Source organism: Penicillium odoratum (genome assembly GCF_028828045.1).
Source record: "Penicillium odoratum strain IBT 22623 chromosome Unknown utg000003l_segment0_segment0, whole genome shotgun sequence".
In the NCBI taxonomy this organism is placed as follows: domain Eukaryota; kingdom Fungi; phylum Ascomycota; class Eurotiomycetes; order Eurotiales; family Aspergillaceae; genus Penicillium; species Penicillium odoratum.
Genome location: NW_026643145.1, coordinates 1,229,404 through 1,255,078, shown reverse-complemented (window position 1 = coordinate 1,255,078; position 25,675 = coordinate 1,229,404). Strand labels below are relative to the sequence as shown.

The following is a 25,675-nucleotide window of genomic DNA, read 5'->3' as shown; positions in this document are numbered from 1 at the left end:
CGGATTGTTAAATCCACTACTTCTCCACTATGGATGCAGCCAATGTGCTTCGGTTAGGCGCGGTTATACGGAGTACTCTCAAAAAGACTCGGGTCGATCTCGCTATGACGTCGCCTATTATCGTTTCGAGATCGACCGGACTATTTAGTAGTGATTTTAGGGGTTACTGTGCCACTCCGAAATTTGGTCACGTACAAAGACTATGGCTCTGGTCCGCTTTCAACCTTTCAAGGGTTCGGAGCTGAGGCTTCGGCCTTGAAGCGGAAGATAAATTGATGACCAGCATCATGCTACACAAACAACAGGTAAGAAATTCAGAGATAGAGCGCTATTAGGTCCGATAAGAATTATATATATGTGTAAATGGTGGTAAAGGTAAAGAAAGCCAACCTCGCTGAAATGCTTCGACGACTTAAGGCGGAACCATGCAAAAGGTATCACTCCCGACAGACACGGGTGTTAGGATCCGCTTTGTTCAGAGTGATAAAAGGAAGAGAGAAAACGAGAGAGTAATCATGTCACAGGCCGACATTCATCAAGGCCTGCATGCAAAGGGGAATCAACGAATTCGTGGGTGGGATGAAAAAAAAAAGGGGCAATCAAACATGAAAAGAACCAACGCGAGAACAGAGCCGGACGACGGGATAGGATCCCATGTCAATTCTCCAGTTATTTAGAGAATGACACACTTTGAGCCAGAACCACTACCTCCAACGGGTTTGACGTCCAGGGCAACCTTGGCAGCTTCATAAAAGCTCTCACGAATCCCACGGTTTTGCACCGCCGAACATTCTGCAATCGCATTAGCCACGTCTCTCTCTTGCAACAATCCAAACATACCCAAGTATTTAACAGCGCCGATTTCCTTCGCCTTTGCCAATCCCTGATCGAAAGTGATGGCGCTGGGGTTTTCATTCATCTCATCATCCTTCCTCAAATCACACTTCAGTGCCGTGAGTACAACCTTAACACCGGGGCAGTTCTCGTTGATTTCAGCGATCCATTTAGAACCGACATTCTCGAACGAGTCGCTGCTGTCGACCTGTATACACCCGCATCAGCTCCTTTCTTTTGTTTTTCCCCTGCACAATCGGTCCAGTTTCCAATGCTTACACTGAAACAAAGCATGAGCACGTGGGTGTCCTCATAGGAAAGTGCGCGCAAACGGTCGAATTCCTCCTGTCCAGCTGTATCCCAGAGCGACAGCTCCATATGTACGTTGTCGACGAAAATATCTAGATGCGCGGATAAGTGTCATGTTGGACGTACGAATGTGAGCTCATGGTTCGTACCGTGGACGTAGTTTTCTAAAGGCGCATTATTAGCAAGGCTCTCAATTGCAGGTATCTTCAAATCTTACCAAAGACGGTTGGCTCACTGCGCGCGCAAGTCAATCGCGTTAGAATCCTGTACCCAGCATTCCATTATAATGGGAGTGTTCTTACTAGACAGTCGGGAAGAATCTACCCAAAGAGCGATGTCAGCTATCAATTCTAGCGTTCACGGAGGGGAAGCTCAAAGAGGGGGAGAGGGGAAGGGGATTGCGCACCCTCTTGTAAAGACATTCAGTGCAGAGGTCTTGCCACAGGCACCATCACCTCTTTTTGAAATGTTAGCGCTCTATTCAAGTCTCGGGGCACACCACGATAAACTGACAGCAGCACCATCTTGCGCTGGACGACCTTTTGACGACCGCATAGCTCCATGGTGAATTAAAGGGGTAGAACTGTGGAGAGTTATTCGCAACGATAACAGAGCCCAGTAAATATAGAAGTCAAGTTCAAGTGAAAATTAAGTAAAAGAATTAGAGCAACGTCGCTCTGGGTGAAGCGCGTGGAATTGTGTTAGAGGAGGAATTTCAGGACCAGCCCGAGTCGATGACATCGCGCCCTGAAAGGGATCGGCGAATAAGGTACCAACTTTCCCCCCTTCTGGTCCACCCCTCGGCTGAAATAGTCACCCTCTGCCGCAACGCAGTCGTGGCTTTGGGCTTTGCATAGGTTTTCCATATTTCTCTATTCAATGAGTGATTTGAAAGGCAGACACCAATCGGTGGAGCCGTTGCGACAGCTCTGGAAGACTGGTCGGATTTTTAACTGGGTATAGGTACTCGGATGAAATAGTACATATCTGCAATAGATGTCTAGAAGTCGGAGACATGGATTGAAGTACATCTTTGGATACGAGATGATGAATGTTCAGTGTACTCCATAGCCAAGAACCGGCCCATTATGAATAAACAATGCCAAGTACATGCAGGCAGCACAAATGATATTCATGGATGTATTTCCTTGAATTTGGAACTTCAAGATCAGATAGCTTTTGAAAATGAATTTATCCGTATAAATATTGCCATAATAACCATGATTCTATCGTCTTAATGCTTGAATGCTCTTTGCTATGGCGTTGGCCAGTTAGCGAGTTGAGTGGTGAGCTATGTATGATAGTGAAGGCGGACACAGCTCTCACTATCTGCCACTTCAAGCTCCTCCAACCCCACGACCAAACATCCTCCCACATTTCTCGCCTTCACATCATTTTACTCTCTTCAATTTTTGCCAAAATTTATTTTGGTCAAATCTCTCATAATGTCGGACGACGATGATTTTATGCAAGACTCTGGGGATGAGGAGTGCGTGCCCCTACTACACCTTGCCAGACCTAAGCTGACTATGCGGTTCAAAGTTATGACTTCGACTACGAGGGCTCCGGTGATGATGACGACTCCGGTGATATTGGAATCGAAAACAAATACTACAATGCCAAGCAGATGAAGGCCGAAAACCCGGAGGAAGCGGTAGATGAGTTCTTAGGCATACCACCGTTGGAAATGGACAAAGGCGACTGGTACGCGATGCTCCTAGAGTCTGTTCGCTATCGATGCTAAATATATACAAGGGGATTCAAAGGACTGAAGCAAGCCATCAAATTGGAGTTCAAACTTGGACGATACAGCGATGTAAGCGCATTCGCCTTGACCAAAACATTAGTGCTAACGAATGTGAATCTACAGGCTGTCGAACATTATCGCGAACTCCTTACCTACGTCAAGTCCGCCGTCACTCGCAATTACTCCGAGAAATCCATCAATAATATGCTCGACTACATTGAGAAGGGATCCGACGGTCGTCAGGCGTATCAATGCATGGAGGATTTCTATTCTTTGACACTTGAATCATTCCAAAACACGAATAACGAGCGGCTCTGGCTGAAGACAAACATAAAGTTGGCTCGGTTATGGCTAGAGCGCAAGGAATACGGCCAGCTCAGCAAGAAAGTGCGAGAATTACATCGGGCATGCCTGAAGGAAGACGGAACAGACGATTCCAGCAAGGGCACATACTTGCTGGAGCTGTTTGCTCTAGAGATTCAGATGTATGCGGAAACGAAGAACAATAAACGTCTCAAGGCCCTCTACCAGCGAGCCCTTCGAGTACGGTCCGCCGTGCCCCATCCGAAGATCATGGGTGTCATCCGAGAATGTGGTGGCAAAATGCATATGAGCGAGGAGAACTGGGAAGAGGCACAGAGCGATTTCTTTGAGTCATTTCGAAACTACGATGAGGCGGGCTCGATCCAACGAATTCAAGTGCTGAAGTACCTGGTTCTGACCACCATGCTTATGAAGTCAACCATCAACCCGTTCGATTCTCAAGAGACCAAGCCATACAAAAATGACCCTCGGATCTCAGTGATGACCGATTTGGTGGACGCCTATCAGCGTGATGACATCCATGTGTATGAGGCTGTGCTGAGCAAGAATCCTGACGTGCTGGCCGACCCGTTCATCGCCGAGAATATCGATGAGGTCAGCCGCAATATGCGCACCAAGGCCGTGCTCAAATTGATTGCCCCGTACACCCGATTCTCTCTCCAGTTTATCTCAAAGCATGTCAGAATTGCTGTGCCCGAGGTGCTGGATATCCTGGGCTTCCTGATTCTCAATAAGCAGCTAGACGCCAGCATCGACCAATCGAGTGGAATTGTGGTGGTATCAACCCCTAACGACGAGGAACGAACCCGTGCCATGAGACAGTGGAGTTCATCCCTGTACTCCCTTTGGAAGACGGCTCTCAACGGCGAAGGGCTTCGCGCGGACGAAGGTACGCACGCGGGCTCCATGTTCAACCCCGGCTTTGGTGACGACTCCCCTATGGGTATGCGGCCTCTCAACCCACGCAGCCGACGAGACGTGCGAGGCAAAGCGCCCGGGCTTAAATTAACTGGAACTTCTTAATTGATGGCTAGCACCATCGCACCGTTATCTAACCCCTTTCTTATGTGTCTCCGGAACGAACCAACTGCACGTGCTGGCTACCTGCGGTCATATTTCCCTTTACTTTTGGCGGTTGAGCCGCTGAAGGAACAAAGGCATACCAGATCAACGGGGACCTAGAACGGGCCCATTCGCCAGATAAAGTCCACGTGGAAAAACGAAATCTCACACCGTTTCTTTGTTGCCTGCGGAAGGATCCCGAAGGTCCACACGGTTGCCTTTTTTTCTTTTCAAGGAAATGCCCTTCAAGCTGAACTTCCAATGCCCCGCAATTTAGAGTTGATATGACAGAAGACGCTAAATTACTCTGTCCTCATGATAAGATGAATATTGTTAACATTCTATGCTCTCACTGTATCCATGCCCTTTGGTGGTTCCCCGCAATTCGTACTAAGTACATTACATTGGTACCAGGTCCTTCGGTGTAGCCAGTCTTAGTCCCCTCCCGGTTAGATCGATTGGCTAAAAGGGCCGTTTGTCCCGGTACATGGGACACAAATAAAGTACGACCGAAAAACGCAAGCGCCGAAGAAAAGTGACCCGTGTCCCGGAAATGGGGTCACTAGCCCGCCACTGGCTTTCCGGTGAGATGAGTCTTTCCATGGTGGTTGAGGGGAATTGTCCAATAGGTGGACAAGTGGCAATCATAAGCCTGGGGCTCGATTTCAGAGCGGGTGATATGATGCATGAAAGAGCTCCGGACATGGAGATATGGATTGAGTTTGCTCATGCTAGGTGCTTTGTACAAGACCCTCTTGACCTGTATCCTCCGTACCTGTACATTCTCTTATCTTTGAGTTCATGGATGTTTCCAGGCACTCGATCTAGTGCAGCAGGTACGGAGCGTGTTTATTTTCTATATCCTTAAATGAGTCGGAGGTTTTCCGTCCAAAGCCATCAGAATTCAAGCTACAAATGGGTTGGAATCTCGGGATTTGATCGACAACCCAATACCGGATACCATGCACGGACAACAAATACCCATGATCATAACAGCGACAATAAATGTGATAATAAAAAACGTATTAGCGAGGGTGTTAGGGCCTAGATGTGCGACTAGCCTGACTTACGCATCAAGCTGCCACAGAGCACAGAGGACAGAGGACAGAGCTCACCACTCTAGCCGGGGTACCATGCACGCCCCTGTTGGGATTACAATGGCCCGAACGAAACAAACTCCACCCATCAGCCAGCTGAGCTACGAGTCCGGTGACAGGAAATCTACTACATCTGAAGCCCAAATACGAGTCACTTTGAAATTTATCGTCATCTTTCTCCTACGGGATTGCAGAAGGTTCGAGAAGATCGAATATACTATTTGTCACTGTGATGCGATGTGATGCGATGCGATGCAAGGTCTAAGCGACAACACATTGGGTCCAAAGTCAATACGGAACTCGCAGAAAGCGAGAGAAAATCACCACCGCACAGTGATCGGGGAACAAACTGCCGGTGCATGGGGCACTCGATCACCCGCGAATCACGGCGGGGCCCCATTACGATGGGATCGCGATCAAACAAAAGCCCATTCCCTTGTTCCAGGATTTGAATCCCTAAGGCCCCCAAAACCCCGCTTTTGATCGGGTGAACGGTTGTCATCACCATTCTTTTTTTTATATAAGTTGTTTTTTTTGTGGTAAGTAGATCTACCTCGGTATTCAATAATCTACCAAGTGGGATTACCGTCGACGTCCGATTCGTCCGAGATAGACCCGAGTAGGTGTATTGGGCTGCGTACTGTAACACGGATCTCCTCCCCGTTTCGATTAGCTTAGGGGCTGCGCGCTTGGGGGAAGTTTTTTTATTTTACTAATTTCATATCTTTTTTACTAGGTCCTGTCAAAGAGAAGATGGATCCACTGGAGGTTGTTCGCGTTAGCCCTGGAGAGTGGACGAATGGGGACGTTAGCAAAGTTGTGGAAGCTGTATGGTTGTGTTGTCATTTTCCCGCCTTCGATTTCCGCAGGAGCACGGTGCACCGTTACTTATGACAGTCGAGATTTTACTCTCTTTGTTTTCTACTTTATGTTTCAATGTTTCCTCATATCATATGTGCACTATATCATACAAGGTGAAAACGTGTTGAGCTTTTTCACCCCCTCTTTAAGATTTACACCTTCACGACCCCCACTCCTCCAAAGCCCGAACCCTTCCATTTCTCCAATTTTGATTGTTAAAAAGATCATACTTTTTCCGTGTCAAAAATCATCTGATCTTCCCATCATAATTGGAAAGAAAGCGTCAAGTTGGAAGAAAAAGTTGAAAACTAAAAAAGCACAAATCACAAACCACCAACCACCAACCACAGACCAAATTCTTCTTCTTCCAACCTTCTCCTTGGTCCTTAACTTCGTCCACCCCCCTTCTTTGACACCATCTCCAAGGAATATTCTTTCCCCCTCCATGATTAGATCATCCACGTGTACGTGATCGTGAGAAATCCAAGGTCTGAGCTCCCCTTCCTCCCCCTCCCCGATCGCGGTATCACCCTATCGTGACATGGCCTTCCTTTTCGGTTTATATATAGTTTGACTTTATTGTTTTATTGGTTTATGCTTTTTCTATCTCACTTGTCAATCGTCCTTGTCCCATTTTGCCTTATCCCGGGCAGGTTCGGTTCACATCGGGAGAAAAAACATCTCCAACCCGCGCCTTTTCCCTGTTACTTGACGGAAAGTGGAGTTTGACCTCCAACAAAGAATAGAGGATCAACTCGGCCCGCTCAAACCAGACCCTTTAGATGACACCGTCTGTGGTCGAGAGCCTCTTGACATCATTGAACTTTCTTCAAGATTGTCTTGGCATTTACCTTGTCCCGTTCATTCTTTCTCATGGCCATCCCATCTAGACCTTTCATCACATATTATCGTTAATTGTCACTGGCCCAATCATTTCCTCAGAGACCCTTGAGGTCCAGCACACTACCCACCACCTTTCCACTGAATGAAAACCATATATGCTGGGATTATCATGCTAAATGAATTAGTTTAGTTTCATCCCCAAGCCATCGGGTCTTCGTGCTGTCACACAAAGCACAGTGTTTCGCCCAATCAGGAAATCTTCAAGGAAATGTCAACGTACTAGGTCCGTGTTCCTGTCATTCGGCTTCTTTCCCCGGTTTCTTTTCCTGCTTTGGCTTTCCATACTGCATCACAATCTAACAGCTCCCAGATATCCATGAAGATATAGATCTCGACCTGCATATCTGAATCTTCTTGATCTCTCAATACCTCCCCCACTTGTCTCAGCGTATGCGATGTCCGTATCAACAATTCCTTGGAACCATTTCGGTCCTCACCATTTTTCCTTGGAGAAACAGAAGGCCAGCTTTTATCAGAACACCCTTGCGACATCAATTCTTCCTCCCCCAAACCATTCACGACCTTTTTCTGGTTCCAACATGACTCACCCAGCCAATATGAATGCACTATCCCCTGATGAGATGGAGCGGTTCCAGAAGCTTTCCAATGAGTTTGAACCAGATGTTCAGGTAAGAACAATTTACTCATACAACAGGAACGGGATAATAACAGTGTATAGGGGCCGCTCGTCTCGCCTAAGCAATCAAGCCAAAGCATTGCCATGGAATATGCCAATGCAGACCCGACATTTGCGACAAAGACGAGTGTGAGTGTTTCTACTTACCCTCATGAAATCTATCCTGACCCTTGCTTTAGGCTCTATCCATCACCCACCCCATGTCCCGTATCATGAAAGGGGATGGAAACTGTGGCTGGCGAGGTAGGTGCCTCAACTTGAATGTGTGATAGTCCTCTAACCTTTCGCAGCTGTGGCTTTTGGCTACTTTGAGACTCTTTTCAACCTTCGGGACAGTATGCGCGTACAACGAGAACTAGAGAGAATCAAGTCCCTCAGTGCCCTGCTAGATCAAGTCGGCCTACAGAGAGACCTATATGACATCTTCGTGGACGCTACAGTGGAGGTTTTCGCTCAAACGCTGACCGCTATTCAAAATGGTGATCAGGATGAGACTTTTCTAGTCAATGCGTTCAACGACGAGTACGAGTCAAGTGCTTTAATTACACACTTCAGGGTGGGTTTCCACTGTCTTTTGCCGATATCACATTGGACTGACAAATTATACAGCTGTTGACAAGCGCGTGGATGAAACTCAACCCTCACAGATACCAAGCTTTTCTGTCGCTGCCATTAGATTCATACTGCGCCTCACGGATAGACACTGTCCGAACCGAGATTGATGAAGTTGGGCTGCAAGCCCTGGTCGACGGTGTCATTGAAGGAGCTGGATTCGGGGTTGAAATTCTGTATCTTGATCGAAGCGAGGGTGATGCCGTGACACCACACCAGCTATCACCGAACCGTCCCAGCGAAGCCACCATCCGCTTGCTGTATCGCCCGTGAGTATTTTTCCCCTTTGCCTACTTTCGTATCTAACCTTTCACAGTGGTCATTACGATCTCCTCTACCGAGCCGAACTCCCTACCGTAAACATGGCACCTGTAGTCAATTTCCAATACGGAATGACCACCAACTACTCCCCTTGGGACCAAGGCGCTCTCTCCTTCGACGTCAGCCCACATCTAATGTCCATTCCAAATCTCATGTCAGACCCTGCATTCGGTGCTATGGGAGCTCCAATGTCTCCCATGCCGTCGGTCTCTTCGACCCCACTCAGTTCATACCGAGTCTCGCCCCCACAGGAGATGTACCAGTCCCCCATGCAAAGCCATGCTCCAATGCCACCTATGCCTCCGGTCTCGTCACCTCCGCCCGTCCTGCCATCTGCCCCACCCCCTATGACCGCTCTGCCCAGCCGGTCCTCAGATGGTCCTCAGATCCGCTTGAACCCCTTGGTCATGAAGCCTAATTTGAGCCACTCGCTCCCGGTGACTACGCCGTTCAAAAAGTAAGCATTTTTTCCACCCCTGCGTGGCTAATGATAACTAACTTGGTTAGTAGCTCGCCGTATAACCAAGCGCATTTCCAAAACCAAGACTTCGAGCCTATACACTGGGCTCCGAATGAACATCATCGAAGATGACCTACAAAACCAACCCGAAATCACCACCCCACAACGAACACAAGTCCATTGTTATATCCCACAACCTTATTGCCTCGTGTCCAAGAAAGGGCTTAGCGCGTATCTTTCCCATTCCCAATTTCAATTTCTACTGCGCATCTTTTACCATTGTCGGGATTCTTTCATTATTCATTTCTTTTCCTTTTTTTCCAAAGGCACTCTCGGAATCGCTATTGATATCCTTGAGCTAAACAGATCTCGGCTACATTCAATTCAACTTTAGTCTCGATGTCTCTACCTTTCTTAGTATGACTGGTTTCCTGTGCCTTGTGTCTTCTCAGCGTGGGTGCAACGTTGCATAGTTCGAGCGTTTCATCCCTATGTGTCCCTACTTTTCTTTCTCTTTCTATAATTCCAAATTGTCATCGTATCATCAATGTCTTATGATATTCATCTTATCCTTCTCTTCTTTCATTTAATCCATCTATAATCGGATACAGTCCTCGAGAGGGTTTACATCGGGTCTAAACGTGACTGAATACATCGGATAAATGCCAATGCTAGTCGACATATAAGAGGCAACTTTGGAAGATATACTATTTACAAATATAGTACAATACAGTACGTGATTACATCCTCAAGTGTTACCAAGTAAACCTGGACTCAGCTTGGAGATTACCTCTCAACAAAAATCTCCTCATCCTCAGCCTCCATAACCGCATCAACCATCGCATCCAATCCCCGATCCATTACCCCCGCATCCAGATACCCAGCCGTGACAAGTCTTCCAAGCGCCTCCCCAACCCAATTTTGACTATTCCAGTCCCTATCCCCATCTCGATCCCGAATGGGAGTTTCAGAAACCGTAGCACGAAGCTGTGATATCGGTATGTTATCGGAGAGTGTTGCTATTGGGACTACGCGAGCCAGATCTGGAGAACACCAATGTTAGTAATCCCTCAAGTACTAGACACGCAAAGTCCTATAGCTCTAGACTAGAGTGGTAGATGGTAGCCAATGGCATACCTGTAGATGAAATAGGTAGATCCCAATTCTTGCGCTCGGCGAAACTCAAGAATCCCGGTGACCCTATTACCTCCATTACGGAGGATTTGATATACTCTGTAGCTGGGTTGGGATCTTGATCCCGGTATTGATCTTTCTGTGAGTGGTTTTCTGCATCTGCTTGTGGCGAGAATTCGAAGAATAGGGCTGTATGTCTGTAGCGGGCGTAGTCGAGTGGTGAGGCGACGAAGACGAGGATGGAAAGTTTGGTGGGCATTGAGAATAAAGGCTGATTTTTTAAGAGATAAGCTGCGGTGATGATAGTGTTTGCTTGAAAGTAGAATAAATGAAGAAGAATCGCAGGTTTTATTCTTTGGAAGCTTAAGCCTTGGACGTATTGATTTCGGGATGACGTAGTGAGGCTTGAGTGTGGATTTCGTTATTCGGGGATTTTGACTTTTTATTTTGCATTTTGCATTTTGTACCTTGAAGATCTACTTCTTTACATTGACTTATGCCTTGGACTGTATTGGAAATTTCCTAAGCATATTGACGCTTAGGTATGAATGGTCCTAATGGGATTTTGGCTTGTATGCGATTGATCGATGAGAAGGATTACTATGGCTTAGCTATAGTAAAGATAAACACAACACAGGTGATATTGCAGTTGAATATTTAGCTAATCTTCATATACATGTAGCTCTCTACCATCTACAGTATAGATTAAATTGATCAAATTAATAGTTCATTTCGAGACCAACATTTAAACTACAACCATGACATCATCCCCCGCATACCCACCGCCTCGGCCCGCGACTTAGCTAAAACATTCTGCACCAAAGCTAACTTAACATCATCCAACATCATGGCAATGTCACACCCACGCCTCCCCCTCTTTGGCGGACCCCGGTAAGACAAATCAAATGACAAAGTCAACTAAAACCCCCAACTCAGTCATCACTAACAACAAGAAGAGCCTGGGACCCCACCGAATGGACCTCCTCCGATGACCGTGTCCGCGGCGGCTCCTCAACCTCAACCCTCACCTGCTCCGCCTCCTCCCTAACAGCACTATTCCATGGAAACCTCGACACAAAAACCCTCGGCGGCGCAGGCTTCGCCTCCCAACGCACAACAACCGAATCTAAAATCTGGGATCTATCACACTACGACGGCTTGCAGATCGTTCTCGACGAAAAGCACATGGACGGGAAAATGTACACTATCACGCTGAAAGAGGAGATCCTGCCCAAGAGACCGGATGGAAGGGAACAAAGCACGGTGAGCTGGGAAAATGATTTTTATGCAAAGGATGCAGAGGACGGGGTGCTGTTTTTGCGGTTTGTGGATTTCAGGCCCACTTATCGGGGGAAGGATAAGAGTCCGGACGAGTATGTTTTGGATTTGACAAAGATCAGGAGGTTCGGGATTATGTGTAGGAGGTATGTACTTGGAATTGCTTGTTTGTTGGACTGGGTTGGTTGACTTCTATTCTAGTTTCTTTGATGAGCAGGATGGTCCTTTTGAGTTGGGGATTATTTCTATTGCCGCGAAGTGTAATGAGCGGACTTTGGCTCCTCCTGATGAAATGCCTGTTTTTAATCAGGATTTTGATGAGAAGTGGCTTCCTACTGGTGAAGGAAACTGGGATGCGACTGCGGAAAAGTGTCCTCGGTGGAAAAAGCAAAAGTCTTCTGGATGGTTCTCGTGGTTGATTTCTTGTCTTGGCTGCAGGTCTTGAATGCTAATTTGCCCACCTAACCTTTGGGGTTGGTAGAAAAGTGATTTGGATAAGGGCTCATTTTTGGTTACAATACATATTTCGGTTAAACAATAGTTCATGATGTCCATACTACTGCCTGCTAGGGATTAAATGAGGTACATTATTGTTGCTGACAAGATCATGGGCCATATGCCGATAAACATCAATATCAGCCATTATCGTATCCATTCTGACTTCCTGTACATCAAGCGCCATGCAAATACTATTGTTCCTGTACTGGGTAATTCACCCATTCTGAAAAGTCCATTCCTCCAGGGCTGGGCATCGGGAGGTTTGTCTGGAAAAAACTACCCGGGAATCCTTGTTCGTTGAACAGCTGTTCTGGGAATGGCATGAATCCTTGGGCGGGCAGCTGATAAGCCTGTTGCTGTGGGTTTGAAGGTAGACCGGACATCATGCTGGTTGGGCCCAAGAGGCGGTCAATGACTTCGGAGCATCGCGAGGCGAAGTGGTTGTTGCCGATCGATGGATGGTTCAGAAGGGCTTTGGTTGTTTCGATATCCTGTAGCCAAAGTGAGGATTCTGGGTTTGAGGGGTCGGTCATGAGGAAAACGATGGGAATGAGGCCAGCTTGGAAAAGGAAGTAGCTGTGAGGTGTTAGCGGGGTTCTGATACTTCTTTATGATAGAGAAGATGGGGTGACATACAGCATATACCAAGCGCCTATTCTGGTGCAAATGTGGTTGTCCATGTACTCCGAGATAGAAGCAATCGTCAAACGTGCATTCTGTAGACAGCGCACTCGACATTCCGTCTCACAGGGATCTTCAGTGCCTCCGTCGGAGCTGGTGGATGACCCATCAGGGCTACCACTTTGTGGAGCCCATCGCCGGGCTGCCCAGCGAAGTAGAACTGGACGATAAATCAAGATAATAAGATTCCAGTTTCTCCACAGTAGACGATTGCGAACGAGAGCGAGGTTGTCTGAGTCGAGCTTGGTTTGGTTCACGGCAAGAGGTTGAAGAGGATAATGATGGTAGGCAGGTAGACTGTTATACCATTCTTCCATGGGCTTTTGCAAATTCAATGTTTCTTCCGGGGTGACACTTGGGCTTGAGATCAGACGCTGGTAGACACTGTTCGTGAGGAGATGAAAGCGGGCCTGTGCAATCAAGCCGGAGTAAAGTGTTGGACCTGAAGATTCACAAGGGAGTGACGTTGTTGCCGGAGTCAAATCCTGGTGAAAAGAAAAAGTCAGCATGATGTTCTATTTTAGGTCGTATACCTCCACGTACATCGTCATGAATGTTCATGACCTGTTTTGCATCCATCACACACTCCTCTGGAAGCAAAATCGGTCTTCCAAAGGTCTTGGCGGCACCACTATCAAAAATGAAGACACCCCACCACAGTCTGCGGCGAACTTCGCGTTGCAGCAAACTGATCTTCCAGCCGGGAAATTCTTTGTGAAGTCCCAAGCTCATCGCCATTCGAACAGCTAGACCAAGATAGTTCCAGCCTGTATTGGGCTTGTTTCGTTTCTGGGCGTAGTTGCTCAGTAACAACAGTGCCTGGACGAGGGTCAAATTGCCCGTCTCAAATACAGATGCCTGTTGTAGACATGCTCTTGCTTCTTGGTAGAATGTGACATCAAGGTCGGAGCTGTCATCGCCAATGCTCCATGCGCCTAGGGCTAAAATCGTATTTAGAAGGATCTGCCAGGCAGTTCCATGGGGGCGTAAGGATGGGTCGTTAAATTGAGCCCGGAATGTGGGTTCATGAACGAATGGATAACTTGTGTGGTAGTTGAGGAAATATGCATCAATAAATGCTTGTTCGATGAGGCCTGATGGCGCACTCTCCAAAAGCTGGGCTTTAAGAGGAAAGCCCCCGGATCTCACTGAGCGGACAGGAATGTTCAGATCAAATCCATGGTCAAAAAGAGCTCTTAGCGGCACGACACTAGATGAGGCGCCTAGTATCGAGAGTCAGATTCCAAGGTTCACCATATTAAATCATGGCTAGGTACCTACCAAAATAGCCAGCTCCCTCAGGTTTGATTGACAATGCAGCCATGCCATCAGTCAAATCGCCAAGTGTAAGCTCTTTCTCTGCCCAGTCAAAGCCATCAGCTTGCAATGGCAGCGCTTCCGGAGGTGGCTCGGCCCGTTCGGCTTCAGGTCTTGCTGGAGTCGAGTGCCTTGAAGAGGATTTAGATGAAGGTGCTTTCGGAGTATCTTGGTTCTGCAAAAGAGAGCGAAGAGTTGCATCCAGGTCTCCTCCAGGAAAAAGCCTGCTCAAAGCAGTTTCAAATGAGTGCAGCCGGTCTTCAACATATGTCAAGTGCCTGTTCATGTTAGACTTGTAGTCTCAAAATCAACAGTGGGTACATACTGTCGAGTCAGGGGACTCCTAGACACTTTAGGACTGTACTTGCACTCCTTGTTCAGCTGTCGGCATTGCAGACAGATTGGTCGCTCTTTTGAGCACTTTATAATTAAATGAGTGATGCATTCTTTAGACAAATGAGGGTCACTCCGGGTTGCTTACTCTGGATTTCCGGAGGCGACATTCATCGCACTAAATATCCGTCAGCCTCCGCCGGGACTTTGCATAAACAGTGATACATACAGCGAATGAATGGGAATCACGAGTACTAGCCATATTTAGGACGGCAGTTGAGGTAGCCGATATCAAGTGTCCAATGCGCTCTGATCATGACACACAAAGAGAGTCATCTTAGTAGCGAGTCAGCTTGATCCTGGATCATCAGTCTGATGCGATAGCTAGCATGCAGCAGACGTGGGGTTGCGATAGTAAAACATCCGGGAAAGCCGAGCGTGGGTATCTGAGGGAACACTGCCGACATGCACTGGGAAACTTACGATCGGCGCTAGATTAATCATCGATCCACTTTGGCCGAACAGATATGCGATATGGATGAGATGCTGCATTCACTGATCCCCTCGATGGTGGGGAAATGGGTCATGTGATGAGCAGAAAAAATACAACGGATGCCTCAGGCAGTAATTTGGTACTTTTGGTTTTTCAATATCTACCAGTACCTTGAAGTTCGAATTTGAATAATTGTCAAGGTTGATTAAAATTCTTTGTTTTTCGATGTTTGAAGGTTAATTATTCAAGCGGATATCAGGGCTTGAGTACTGGGTGGACACGATTGGTGGCTAAACGTTTGTTGAATATTCAAAGTATATATCTTCAATAGAGAGACCATGTATGCGTATCTACCTTCTATTTTCTGGATAGTATATAATTTATAAAATTTCCTCATGAACATCAATACCTAGACCATGATCGATATAAGCTAAGGTAAATTTAATTCTTTATAAAGTACTTAGAACCAGAAGATCGCTGTTTATATCCTGTCGCTCTTTGAAATCTTCTTGGCGGGGATGCAGGTGCGGATGCGGTGGGCCAATCACAACTTTCATACATTTTTTCCTTCCACAACTATCAACATCAATCCTCAGAACCGCCTGCTTGCAAGGGAGATCAAAGCAGAAAATAATACCGGAGAATCTCAGAGTATCGAAATTGATATCAGTGACCCAGCCAGGACAGAGCTAGAGGCGCCGCCATGCCTTCTCAACCCCCACTACCGCCACTCCTCACACCATATCTATCATCTCAACCTGAATCTTCCCTGACTTTGATCTCGTCCATTCTTGGTGCAACTTCCAATTGGCTAGTCCTGAGATATCTCTACTCAGCACTCAGCACTTCAAATAGCTCCAACGTCTCTCTAGGCTTTGAAGAGTCGCACAATGGCGCAAAGAAGATCGTTCTTGTAAGCTTCCTGCGGGGTTGGGAATTCTGGAGAGCAGAGGCAAAGCGATTGGTAAGTCAGAGAAACCTATTCCTTTACCAAAAAAATCTTGGTTATGTTCTTTGGACCAGACATACATTCTTTCCATTTCTATCAAAATTGGACTCTACGTCATTTTATACATGATATTGATTTCTACGATAGGGTTTGGATCTTGCACGACTAGCAGATAAGAAACAATTTGCTTTAGTGGATGGGTTGTCTGAGCTATTCTGTCCTCCGCAAACAACAAATGCTACTCCCAATCCACCTTCCATCAATGCAGGTATCCCTGCACGCACAACACTTCCGCTCCGGGGTCCACCTGGTGCTGTGCCTGGAAGAGCACCGCACCCCGCCGCACCAGTAGCCAGAAGCGAGAGTGTGGCACGAAACCCAACCGAGCTAGGCATTGCGAAGAAACTGCATTTCTCCGGACGTGGCACCGCAGCCCTGGATTCCCTAGAAAAGGACATAATCGCTGTCATTGAGCAACTTAAGGCTTCCAATGATGAAAGCGAAGAAGTCCTTCTCATTATCGACCAGCCGGATTTTCTTCTCGCAGCTACAGGCGCAAGTATGGGGATCGGAGCTACGGAAATGAGCGAGTGGGTCACGGGTCTACAGCAGGTGAGTCTCGATCTACTTGATTTAATCTGATAAAGGCTGATTCGTGGATAGGCGGTTCATGCTACAGTACTGACACTCGCGGCTGATTCTCCGCTAATTCACAATGCTTGTTCTGGAAATCAGGGATCTACACCACTGGAGGGGGAACATGCAGCTTTTGCTATCGGGTTGGCGCATAGGGCAAGTTCAGTCCTGCAACTCCGGACCTTGGAGACTGGAGCCGCGAGGGACGTGAGTGGAGTGTTGAGAATCAGTCGAGGTGGTGGATTGAGTGTCGGTGTGAATGGGCTGGATGAGAGGGAATTGCTGTACTATATCCATCGGGATGGCGGGGTTAAAGTGTTTGGACGTGGAGAATCTTGAGTGGTACCCAAGATGCAATGTCTCGCTGAACAAATTAGTAGAATGGAGATGGAGAAAAAAGGAACCAGGAATGTCAGGAAGAGAGATCTTCACATTTGTATCTGTCACGACATGGGGATATTTGCCAGCCATAAACGAGAAAGAAAAAGGAAATTCATGCATGTTTTTCCTTGAATTTTATGTCACTTCTCCAACACGTTCCACGTAATTTTTCTTCCCGCCTCAGTTTTATAGGACGGGATAGACGATCGCACACACCAACTCCACGGGAAAGCGTTAATATTCCGGAATTGCCAGTTTGCATTTCGAGTAATCTATCTCGTAATGCTAGGCCATGTCATGCCAGGTAATCACCCCTCATTCCTTTTCCAGCCTCTCCGAGAACGAAAAACGCGACGCCGAATCGGACAACGGGAAATCTAGTGAGCCTCGGGGCCCTTGGAGCCCTTGGGGACACCAGTCTGGAAGCCGTTCAGGAAGCGGCGGTGGACGTTGCGCAGCGAGCGCATGCGGCCGGAGCCGGTGGTCTTGCGGCGCTTAGCCTTCTCACCCCAGTTGTCTATTGGAAGAAAAGTTCGTAAGCCGAGTTGTTCCACCAAACGCGTGCACCTCGATATCAAGTCCCAGGACAATGTCCCACCCATATCCATATCCATATCACCAAAGCTCAGAAGGGGTCATGCGTACACTTGCGGGTCTTAGCGGAAGGGTAGCCACAGTTGGCACAGGTCGACTTCTGGATGTGGAAGGACCGTTGGCCTAGAAGGTCGCGAAAACATCAACGGTCAGCTATTTGTCCTGATTTACAATAGCCAACAATCCAAGCCGCTGGGGTATCCATGATCGTTCAACTCCATCACTGGTTGTAAAGAGAATTTTGCGATTTCGGGCCCGGGGGATGGATTGTCGACGAGTTTGAGGGAGGTGTAAATACTCACCACAACGACGGCACAGAGTGTGCGTCTTGTTGTGGCGCTTTCCGAAGCTCGAGGTACCCTTGGCTGTTGTGGTTGTTAGTTTCGACGATTTCGAGATTGCGGAGATTCAGATTCGCGGTGCGAGGTTTCGACATGGGACGTACTCATTTTGAATTAGGGAACTGTGATACACGTTAGTAAATGAAGCAAGGATAACAATTGCTTCGCCGAAGAACAATATGTGGACGTACCTGGCGATTCCGTTGGAGGGCTGTTGTCGGTGTCGTCGTCGCTAGGCGTATCAAATCTTCCCGCTGGGTGAAGTGGCCGGCTAAGCGAGGTGTGGGCTGCACATCACGGGACCCCCAGGGCACAAGCCCTGATAATGTCAGCACATCACATGACATTTATATAGCCCGTGCACAAAAATCATGTGACTATACTTGTATGGGTCTGGGCTCGGTGGAATCCTCAGGCATCAAACGATGTACAGATCAATCATGGCTACTTTGTCGTCTATAGAAACAATTCATAGAATTTTAACATATTATAGACTAAATTTCCATGTACCCATGTTGTTATGCAGTAAATTCAAGGGGTATTTAAGTTACATCAACGCCTGATAGTATAGGTCATGCAAATTGGCAGAATCACTCATTATCGACGTAGTTCGCCATCGGATCCTGTGCGGCCAGTCGGCTACGCTTGTAAGACTCCATTTCCTCCTCTGTAATACCATTTTTCATCTCTTCCAATGTCCGCTTCTTCACATTTGCTGTCTTATCATCCTTTCGACGGTCACTGGCAGGCTCAGGCTCGCGAGCGTGATTCGGACCCTCGGCAGACTCATTCTCATCACCGTCATCGTCAGGTAGCATGAGCATGTTGCCCTCCGCCTCAAAGGCCTTCTTCCCGTCTTCACCTGTGCAATAACTGTTCTTGACCGTAGAGTAACAGCATGAATAACCCCACTTGAATTCGTACCACCAACTGCCAAAAACAGAGGTGTGATTGTTGATCTTGACATCCTCTGGGTATTTCGACTTGGTAGCTTTCTTCGGAGCGCCTTTGATGGCACCTGATTCATCGTACTCCACAAACCGCTCATTCTCGACCACCATGGTGTCACGTAACGGGGTGTGTTGGAGATGCTCGCTGCCTCCGTATTTCTCTAGAAGTGCCTTGCGCAAGGCCTGGCGTTTGCTCTCCGATTCCTCTTTCTCCTTCTTTCGGAGGACCTCTCCGGATGTTGGGTTGGCTTGAAGGTGAATCGGGGCCGTGCCCTTCTCTTGCGATTCCCACGCGTATTTCTGAGCTTTCTCAAACTCGGCAGCATCTCCGGAAGCACGAATGAAATTCTCCTCCGCAACCAGCGCCGAGGCTTGATCTTCTTGCGCACCCATATCTACCATCCGGCGAGTCTTCGGGTCGTACTTGGCGGAATCCAGATCGAGGTTCAGGAGGTATTTCGCGGTGTCTTCTCGAATACGCAGGTTGCGCGTAGATGTGCTTTGTTGCCGACCCATGTCAGATTCCTCGGTGTAGCGAATATCCTCGTCGGCATCGTCTCCGTCATCCTCCATAAGTTTTTTGAGATCGGCACCCTCTTTTGCTGCCTTCTTGATAGCCTCCATCTCTTCGTACTCCTTCACAACATTTTGGTACTCGCTGGCGTCGTATCCGTTCCATCGATCTCTCTTCGCGTCCCAGCCCATGTTGACCTCTTGGACGACCTCATCTGCCTGAATATCTTTGCCCGTCCAGCGAGCACCTTGCTTTCGCGGTCGGCTAAGACATTCTTTGGTCTTATGTGTCATTGCGCCGCAGTTTTCGCATGCGCCTTTCCGGTATTTTGTCGCAGCGGGACCGGCGCGCTTTCCTCGATCGTACCATTTTGACTGGTCGGGGGTTGTCTTTTGCAGACGTTGATGCTCCAAATAGTCATTTCCAGCCTCATCGTCGACATAAAACGGCTTCTTTGCAATGAAAGATGGAATGTACTCGTTGCGTTCCTTGGCCGCCACTTCGGCAGGTTTTCCTGACATGGCGAAGTCTACCTCGATAAGGTGGTGGGTGAAGTCGTATGGAAGAAACGAGTTCGGCAAGATCAATCGCGTGGGATATCAGCGTTGTAGCTTTCCGGGGCGGAAGTGAGGTTAAGATAAGATCAAACGAAGACGATTAAAGAAGCAGATTCACGTGACTATTTCAAATGGACCCACTAAGTTGCATCGGTTTATGCAAGCACCTGGTCATCAATTGATAACTATTGAAACATTGAATTATTACGATAGCCTGTAATACCTTACTGGAATGCCACCTGTTATCACTTTTGTTCAACTCGTATCACATGATAGAAGCAAGGTTCATTGTCAAAGATTGATTGATGTGAATATTACCTAAGCGGCATAACGCGTGATGAGCGCGTCAAGATTCCAGAACTCAAAGAAGATTCCGGGACTCCGCAACCTTCATTTCATGGCATAGACCCTGTAAGTACTCTTGCGCAATGTCTCTTATGGTCCCGATAAAAAAATATCGGCCAGATGGACCCCTTTCGCGTGCTCCTCAACTGCATCGATCATTATCAGGCCACCCCATCGGAGCTGGACCCTGCACTGCCCTTTCGAGAGGGTGCATCTGCGAAAAGCTATCGGCCTAGAGTACCGGTGATTCGAGTATTTGGTGCCACAGAAACAGGCCAACGGATATGCGTTCATGTCCATGGCGCGTTTCCGTATCTGTACATCGAGTACAATGGGTCTTTGGAGGCCGAAGCGGGTATGTAATCGGGAAAAATAATCTGACTGGTGTCGTGAATATCGGATACTAAGATAAAGCTTAGTGAGCTCGGCGATTAAAACACTTCATCTCTCGATCGACCATGCCTTAGCAGTCAGTTATCGCCGGAATGCATACGACCAGAAGACCGCATACGTTGCACATATCACCCTCGTGAAAGGGATGCCCTTCTATGGATACCATGTGGGCTACCGTTTCTTCTTCAAGATCTACCTTCTCAATCCATTCTATATTAACCGTCTGGCCGATCTCTTGCATCAGGGTGCAGTGATGAAACGACCGTTACAACCCTACGAAAGTCATATGCAATATGTTCCGCAATGGATGTGCGATTACAATTTGTACGGATGTAACTATATGGACTGTGCAAAAGTCAGGTTTCGAGCTCCAGTGCCAGAATATTTGGAGCTGAACAACCTGGAACATCGGTGGCATGACCGCTCAATTGATCCCGAGAGCATATCTGATGATCCCGCTCTTGGAAAACAGAGCCACTACCCCCTGGAGGCAGACGTTTGTGTACAGGATATTTTAAACCGACTCGATATCAAGGAACGAAACTTGCATCATGACTTCACAGAAATGCTACGACCGGTTGCCTTTAACGAGCGGCTTGTTCCTAGCGTAGCTGGGCTATGGCAGGACGAAACGAAGAGACGCAAGAAAAGAATGGGCATAACTGATCCAAGCAGTACCCCATTTGGACCAGAAGACTTGATATCCATGTCCGCAGATCCCAGAAACAAGTCCAAAGGAGGGTGGATCCACGAAGACGAGTTTCGTGAGATGGCAGAGCAAATCGCTGCAGACGAGAAACACAGGGATGATGAAAAAGATGCGTCCTTTGAGAAGTTCCTGAGCACAGACAAACATGCCGCCATGGTCAAAACCGCCTTGAGCAGCATTGAGGATTTCTTTCCGGAAAGGTTTGACCAATCGACTTTCGACGCTCGCGCTTCGCAATCCGATGAACAACCTATCATATCTGTTGATGAGGAGGTCGCTTTATCTTCTCAACCGCAGAACTATTCATCTTCTCAACCAGAGAACTATCCAGAATTTGATCAAGCGGACAGTGCCCATGAAAATGGAGTCGAGAAAGAAAACTTGAAAAAGCAGGGAAATTCGTTGGAAGAGAGCTTTTACGATGGAGTTTTTGATGACGTTGCCGATATAGAAGATTCTACAAACCATGAAGCGGCTCAATCTGAGCTGATTCTACCGATAAAACGGGACTCAAAAAGCACCTCGCTTTCATCGGCTTCAGAGGAGCGTCAGCAAACCGACCTGAAGGGAACCATTGAAAATCAAAAGATTCTCAAGCGTTCAGAGCTTGACTCTCATCGGCGTTCGCCCGCTAAAAAGCCGAGGTTCTGGAGCAGCTATGACCCATCAAAGTCATCAAAGAATCCTAGCAATAAGGGGAAACCCGATGGAGAAGGTACAGAAGCTACGGTTCGGCCTGGATTTCCCTCGTCTGAACCCAAATCATCCTCTTCCCACAGAACAATTCGACCCAAAATAGAAAACACTCGCCTTAACTATCCAGTTGTGAAGGATCCCAATGATCCACTAACTATCCTTCGATTCAGCCAAAGCCAGAATAATTCTCAATCTTCAAAGAAGGCGTCATACTCTCCTCAGAATATGCCGAACTCGTTTCCATCTGGCCCCGCTGCATGCAAACCAGGCAATAGCGAGACCACGTCTTCTTCGTGGCCGGGCTCTTCCTCTACAGTAGTGGAAACTCCTGTACTGGATCCACACATCTCTGAAATGAAGAGAATTATCGCCAATTCATTCGATTTCTCTTCAGGCAATGGCTTGCGACTTTTTCGGTCCGCTGGTCCAGGGACCAATGATGTTGTTTCCACTATCGATAGTGATGGCTGTCCTTCGATCGTCTACCAAAAGGCATACTATAGCGATGAGGCCGACGTACCTGAAAGACCCCGTCAATATGCAGGTCGGGAGTTCCGCCTGGAAAGTAATACAATACACTTTCTTCCGGAGTTTGACCCGTCTGGACGTCTGCCTGGAATGTTTGGGGAGCATCCTCCGACTCTTTTAGACCGAGAACAGCAAGAAAAAAATGATCGGCAATTGCGAGAATCGTGCACTATCCGAGAATGGGAATTCGCACCTGTCCCGCCTAGTCGATCTGAAGTTGTTGAATGGTTTAAGCAATTCGAAAAGTCCCTGGATGTCACTTTGACATCTTCCTGCCTCCCTTCGCCGGAGCACAAGCCTGAATTTTTGTCACAAATTGAAGGCCCAACTCAAAATCCATATGGGTTCAAATATTCCCAAAAGAAGAAGAAGACCAGCGTTGAGCACGGAGCCCAGTATATGAGCACAATGAGCTTGGAAGTGCATGTTAATACCCGCGGAAACCTATCGGCCAACCCCACTGAAGACGAGATTTCTTGTATTTTTTGGTCTATTCAGTCCGAAGATGCAGATATCCAAGTCAACAGTCACCTTCCTGGCGTCCATGTTGGTGTTATTTATCATGGTGAGGGTGAGAGACCCGAGAACAAGGTCTCCAAAGCGCTTAAAGTAGAAATGGAGTGCGAAGAAACAGAGCTTGACTTGATCAATCGCCTGATTGATATTGTCCGCGAATATGACCCGGACATTATTACTGGATACGAAGTTCACAACGGTTCCTGGGGCTATGTGATTGAGCGTGCTCGCAAGAAGTACGACTTCGATCTCTGCGACGAGATTTCTAGGGTCAAGGCCCAGTCACATGGAAAGTTTGGCAAAGAAGAGGACCGGTGGGGTCATGGTCAAACTTCGTCAATTAAGGTGACTGGTCGGCATATTATCAATCTATGGCGTGCGATGAGCAGCGAGCTCAATTTGCTCCAGTATACGATGGAAAATGTCGTGTTTCATCTGCTGCACCGCCGAATTCCACATTACTCTCACAAAGACCTGACCAATTGGTACCGGAGCGGAAAACCGCGAGATATCCTCAAGGTCATCGAATACTTTACTTCCCGAGTGCAAATGGATCTTGAAATTCTCGAAGCCAGTGAGTTAATCCCGCGCACCAGTGAGCAAGCTCGGCTTCTTGGAATAGAGTTTTCCTCTGTCTATTATCGAGGGTCACAATTCAAGGTTGAATCTTTGATGTTCCGAATCGCCAAGCCCGAAAATTATTTACTGGTATCGCCAAGTAGGAGGCAGGTCGGACAGCAGAATGCTCTCGAATGTCTGCCGCTTGTAATGGAGCCGCAGAGTGACTTCTACACCAGCCCGCTTCTCGTCCTAGATTTCCAGTCGCTATACCCTAGCGTGATGATCGCGTACAACTACTGCTACTCAACATTCCTAGGCAGAGCAGCTTCCTGGCGTGGGCGAGACAAGATGGGATTCTTAGACTATGAGCGACAGCCACGGCTACTAGAGCTGCTCAAAGACAAGATCAACATCTCTCCGAATGGTATGATGTACGCCAAACAGGAAGTACGGCAGTCCTTGCTAGCCAAGATGCTTACGGAAATCCTCGAGACCAGAGTGATGGTCAAGTCTGGCATGAAAGCCGACAAAGATGACAAGACCCTACAACGCCTACTTAACAACCGTCAGTTAGCTCTGAAGCTGATTGCCAACGTGACCTACGGCTACACGTCCGCATCTTTCTCCGGCCGAATGCCTTGTTCCGAGATCGCAGACAGCATCGTCCAGACCGGTCGTGAAACATTGGAAAAAGCTATCGCATTTATCCACTCGGTAGAGAGATGGGGTGCCGAGGTAGTGTACGGCGACACAGACAGTCTTTTCGTCTACCTCAAGGGCCGAACACGCGACCAAGCCTTTGACATCGGTGAAGAAATCGCCCAAGCAGTAACCGACATGAACCCACGCCCCATCAAACTCAAATTCGAAAAAGTATACCACCCCTGCCTCCTGCTCGCCAAAAAGCGTTATGTCGGCTTCAAATATGAGCATCGCTCCCAGAAAGAACCCGAATTCGACGCCAAAGGCATAGAAACCGTCCGCCGCGACGGTACACCTGCCGAACAAAAGATCGAAGAAAAAGCTCTCAAAATCCTCTTCCGCACAGCAGACCTCAGTCAAGTGAAATCCTACTTCCAGCGCCAATGCACAAAGATAATGCAGGGTCGCGTCTCCATCCAGGATTTCTGTTTCGCCAAGGAGGTCAAATTAGGCTCATACAGCGAGCGCGGCACTCTCCCCGCCGGGGCTATGATCAGCACTAAACGAATGATGGATGACCCTCGCCTGGAACCACAGATCGGCGAACGTGTCCCCTACGTCGTGATTACCGGTGCTCCTGGTTCGCGACTAGTAGATCGCTGCGTGGGACCCGAGACGCTCCTCCAGGATGCCCAGCTCGATCTCGATGCCGAGTACTACATCACCAAGAATATCATTCCACCGCTAGAGCGCATTTTCAATCTTGTTGGCGCGAACGTCCGTCAATGGTACGATGAGATGCCCAAGGTCCAGCGCATCCGGCGCGTTGATACCTCGAAGAATAAGGAAATGAATATCATGAAACGAACGCTTGAATCATACATGCGCTCCTCGTCGTGCATCATCTGCCGAACGAAGCTTGTAGATGCCAACAGCTCTCTCTGCAATGAGTGCCTCCAGCGTCCCCATATCACTCTTTTGGATGTTGTCTCAAGACTACAGCGTGCTGAGAAGCGGGTTGTTGACCTTGAGACTGTTTGTCGGTCTTGTATGGGTGTTTCTGCTGTCGATGAGGTTAGCTGTGATAGCTTGGACTGCCCTGTTTTCTATTCGCGGACACGCGATGCGGCCAATTGGCACCATACAAAGGCTGTGTTTGAGCCGGTAATTGAGCTGTTGGAGAAGAAAGGGGATGAGGGTTTGGATTGGTGATTCTGGTGTTAATTGATTTATTCGGTCCTATCATGCCTTGGTCTTTGGGATTCAGATGTAGGTGTTACTACAGGCGTCACAGATTATGTTGGAAATACCCTCCATGTTATTATGTTCTACACACAAATAATACTCATTCTACATTTTCATTTCCACCTCCTTAACAGACTTGTACCCGTGATTTATAGGAAGGACAGAAAGCTCATCCACACTTATATTTGGCTTTTTTTGCGATTTATTGGTTAAGCAA

General features: G+C 47.7%; 11 protein-coding genes across 11 annotated transcripts; 5 read left to right on the top strand and 6 right to left on the bottom strand.

Moving 5' to 3' along the window:
• Positions 1 to 673: 673 nt before the first annotated feature.
• Positions 674 to 1,706, bottom strand: rho3 (Rho family GTPase RHO3; the record flags this gene model as incomplete). Its single annotated transcript, XM_057137634.1, has 8 exons — positions 674 to 792; positions 841 to 1,042; positions 1,114 to 1,235; positions 1,293 to 1,307; positions 1,361 to 1,377; positions 1,446 to 1,463; positions 1,550 to 1,600; positions 1,657 to 1,706. The coding sequence occupies 8 exons, from the start codon at positions 1,704 to 1,706 to the stop codon at positions 674 to 676; spliced, it is 594 nt and encodes a 197-aa protein (XP_056998099.1).
• Positions 1,707 to 1,791: 85 nt separating this feature from the next.
• On the bottom strand, positions 1,792 to 2,009 carry N7520_003698 (uncharacterized protein; the record flags this gene model as incomplete). Its single annotated transcript, XM_057137633.1, has 2 exons — positions 1,792 to 1,890; positions 1,917 to 2,009. The coding sequence occupies 2 exons, from the start codon at positions 2,007 to 2,009 to the stop codon at positions 1,792 to 1,794; spliced, it is 192 nt and encodes a 63-aa protein (XP_056998098.1).
• A 579-nt stretch (positions 2,010 to 2,588) lies between these two features.
• N7520_003697 (uncharacterized protein) lies at positions 2,589 to 4,237 on the top strand (the record flags this gene model as incomplete). Its single annotated transcript, XM_057137632.1, has 4 exons — positions 2,589 to 2,632; positions 2,686 to 2,847; positions 2,899 to 2,959; positions 3,014 to 4,237. 4 exons carry the CDS (start codon positions 2,589 to 2,591, stop codon positions 4,235 to 4,237), a joined length of 1,491 nt encoding a protein of 496 aa, XP_056998097.1.
• A 3,457-nt stretch (positions 4,238 to 7,694) lies between these two features.
• N7520_003696 (OTU family ubiquitin thioesterase) lies at positions 7,695 to 9,299 on the top strand (the record flags this gene model as incomplete). The annotated part of the gene is made up of 7 exons (XM_057137631.1): positions 7,695 to 7,766; positions 7,817 to 7,903; positions 7,954 to 8,017; positions 8,065 to 8,330; positions 8,384 to 8,655; positions 8,703 to 9,164; positions 9,215 to 9,299. The coding sequence occupies 7 exons, from the start codon at positions 7,695 to 7,697 to the stop codon at positions 9,297 to 9,299; spliced, it is 1,308 nt and encodes a 435-aa protein (XP_056998096.1).
• A 654-nt stretch (positions 9,300 to 9,953) lies between these two features.
• N7520_003695 (uncharacterized protein) lies at positions 9,954 to 10,560 on the bottom strand (the record flags this gene model as incomplete). The annotated part of the gene is made up of 2 exons (XM_057137630.1): positions 9,954 to 10,210; positions 10,305 to 10,560. The coding sequence occupies 2 exons, from the start codon at positions 10,558 to 10,560 to the stop codon at positions 9,954 to 9,956; spliced, it is 513 nt and encodes a 170-aa protein (XP_056998095.1).
• Positions 10,561 to 11,148: 588 nt separating this feature from the next.
• N7520_003694 (CIA30 family protein) lies at positions 11,149 to 12,024 on the top strand (the record flags this gene model as incomplete). Its single annotated transcript, XM_057137629.1, has 3 exons — positions 11,149 to 11,192; positions 11,258 to 11,725; positions 11,781 to 12,024. The coding sequence occupies 3 exons, from the start codon at positions 11,149 to 11,151 to the stop codon at positions 12,022 to 12,024; spliced, it is 756 nt and encodes a 251-aa protein (XP_056998094.1).
• Positions 12,025 to 12,268: 244 nt separating this feature from the next.
• On the bottom strand, positions 12,269 to 14,670 carry N7520_003693 (putative C6 transcription factor (Gal4); the record flags this gene model as incomplete). Its single annotated transcript, XM_057137628.1, has 7 exons — positions 12,269 to 12,653; positions 12,714 to 13,243; positions 13,302 to 13,981; positions 14,040 to 14,353; positions 14,401 to 14,495; positions 14,557 to 14,586; positions 14,638 to 14,670. The coding sequence occupies 7 exons, from the start codon at positions 14,668 to 14,670 to the stop codon at positions 12,269 to 12,271; spliced, it is 2,067 nt and encodes a 688-aa protein (XP_056998093.1).
• A 934-nt stretch (positions 14,671 to 15,604) lies between these two features.
• Positions 15,605 to 16,825, top strand: N7520_003692 (uncharacterized protein; the record flags this gene model as incomplete). Its single annotated transcript, XM_057137627.1, has 3 exons — positions 15,605 to 15,865; positions 15,998 to 16,462; positions 16,514 to 16,825. The coding sequence occupies 3 exons, from the start codon at positions 15,605 to 15,607 to the stop codon at positions 16,823 to 16,825; spliced, it is 1,038 nt and encodes a 345-aa protein (XP_056998092.1).
• A 208-nt stretch (positions 16,826 to 17,033) lies between these two features.
• Positions 17,034 to 18,056, bottom strand: N7520_003691 (60S ribosomal protein eL37). The gene is made up of 5 exons (XM_057137626.1): positions 17,994 to 18,056; positions 17,907 to 17,924; positions 17,764 to 17,826; positions 17,513 to 17,584; positions 17,034 to 17,384 (listed from the first exon to the last, which is right to left on the bottom strand). Exons 2-5 carry the CDS (start codon positions 17,908 to 17,910, stop codon positions 17,245 to 17,247), a joined length of 279 nt encoding a protein of 92 aa, XP_056998091.1. The 5' UTR covers positions 17,911 to 17,924; positions 17,994 to 18,056; the 3' UTR covers positions 17,034 to 17,244.
• A 336-nt stretch (positions 18,057 to 18,392) lies between these two features.
• On the bottom strand, positions 18,393 to 19,787 carry slu7 (mRNA splicing protein SLU7; the record flags this gene model as incomplete). Its single annotated transcript, XM_057137625.1, has 1 exon — positions 18,393 to 19,787. One exon carries the CDS (start codon positions 19,785 to 19,787, stop codon positions 18,393 to 18,395), a length of 1,395 nt encoding a protein of 464 aa, XP_056998090.1.
• A 501-nt stretch (positions 19,788 to 20,288) lies between these two features.
• N7520_003689 (DNA-directed DNA polymerase zeta catalytic subunit REV3) lies at positions 20,289 to 25,425 on the top strand (the record flags this gene model as incomplete). Its single annotated transcript, XM_057137624.1, has 2 exons — positions 20,289 to 20,523; positions 20,588 to 25,425. 2 exons carry the CDS (start codon positions 20,289 to 20,291, stop codon positions 25,423 to 25,425), a joined length of 5,073 nt encoding a protein of 1,690 aa, XP_056998089.1.
• Positions 25,426 to 25,675: the final 250 nt, after the last annotated feature.

What these genes read in the sequence shown, in the direction of transcription:
- N7520_003691 (XM_057137626.1), bottom strand. An exon ending in CACTCTGTGCCGTCGTTGTG is followed by an intron (nt 17,585 to 17,763) that starts GTGAGTATTTAC and finishes GCGACCTTCTAG; the next exon opens with GCCAACGGTCCTTCCACATC. An exon ending in TTCCGCTAAGACCCGCAAGT is followed by an intron (nt 17,385 to 17,512) that starts GTACGCATGACC and finishes TTCTTCCAATAG; the next exon opens with ACAACTGGGGTGAGAAGGCT.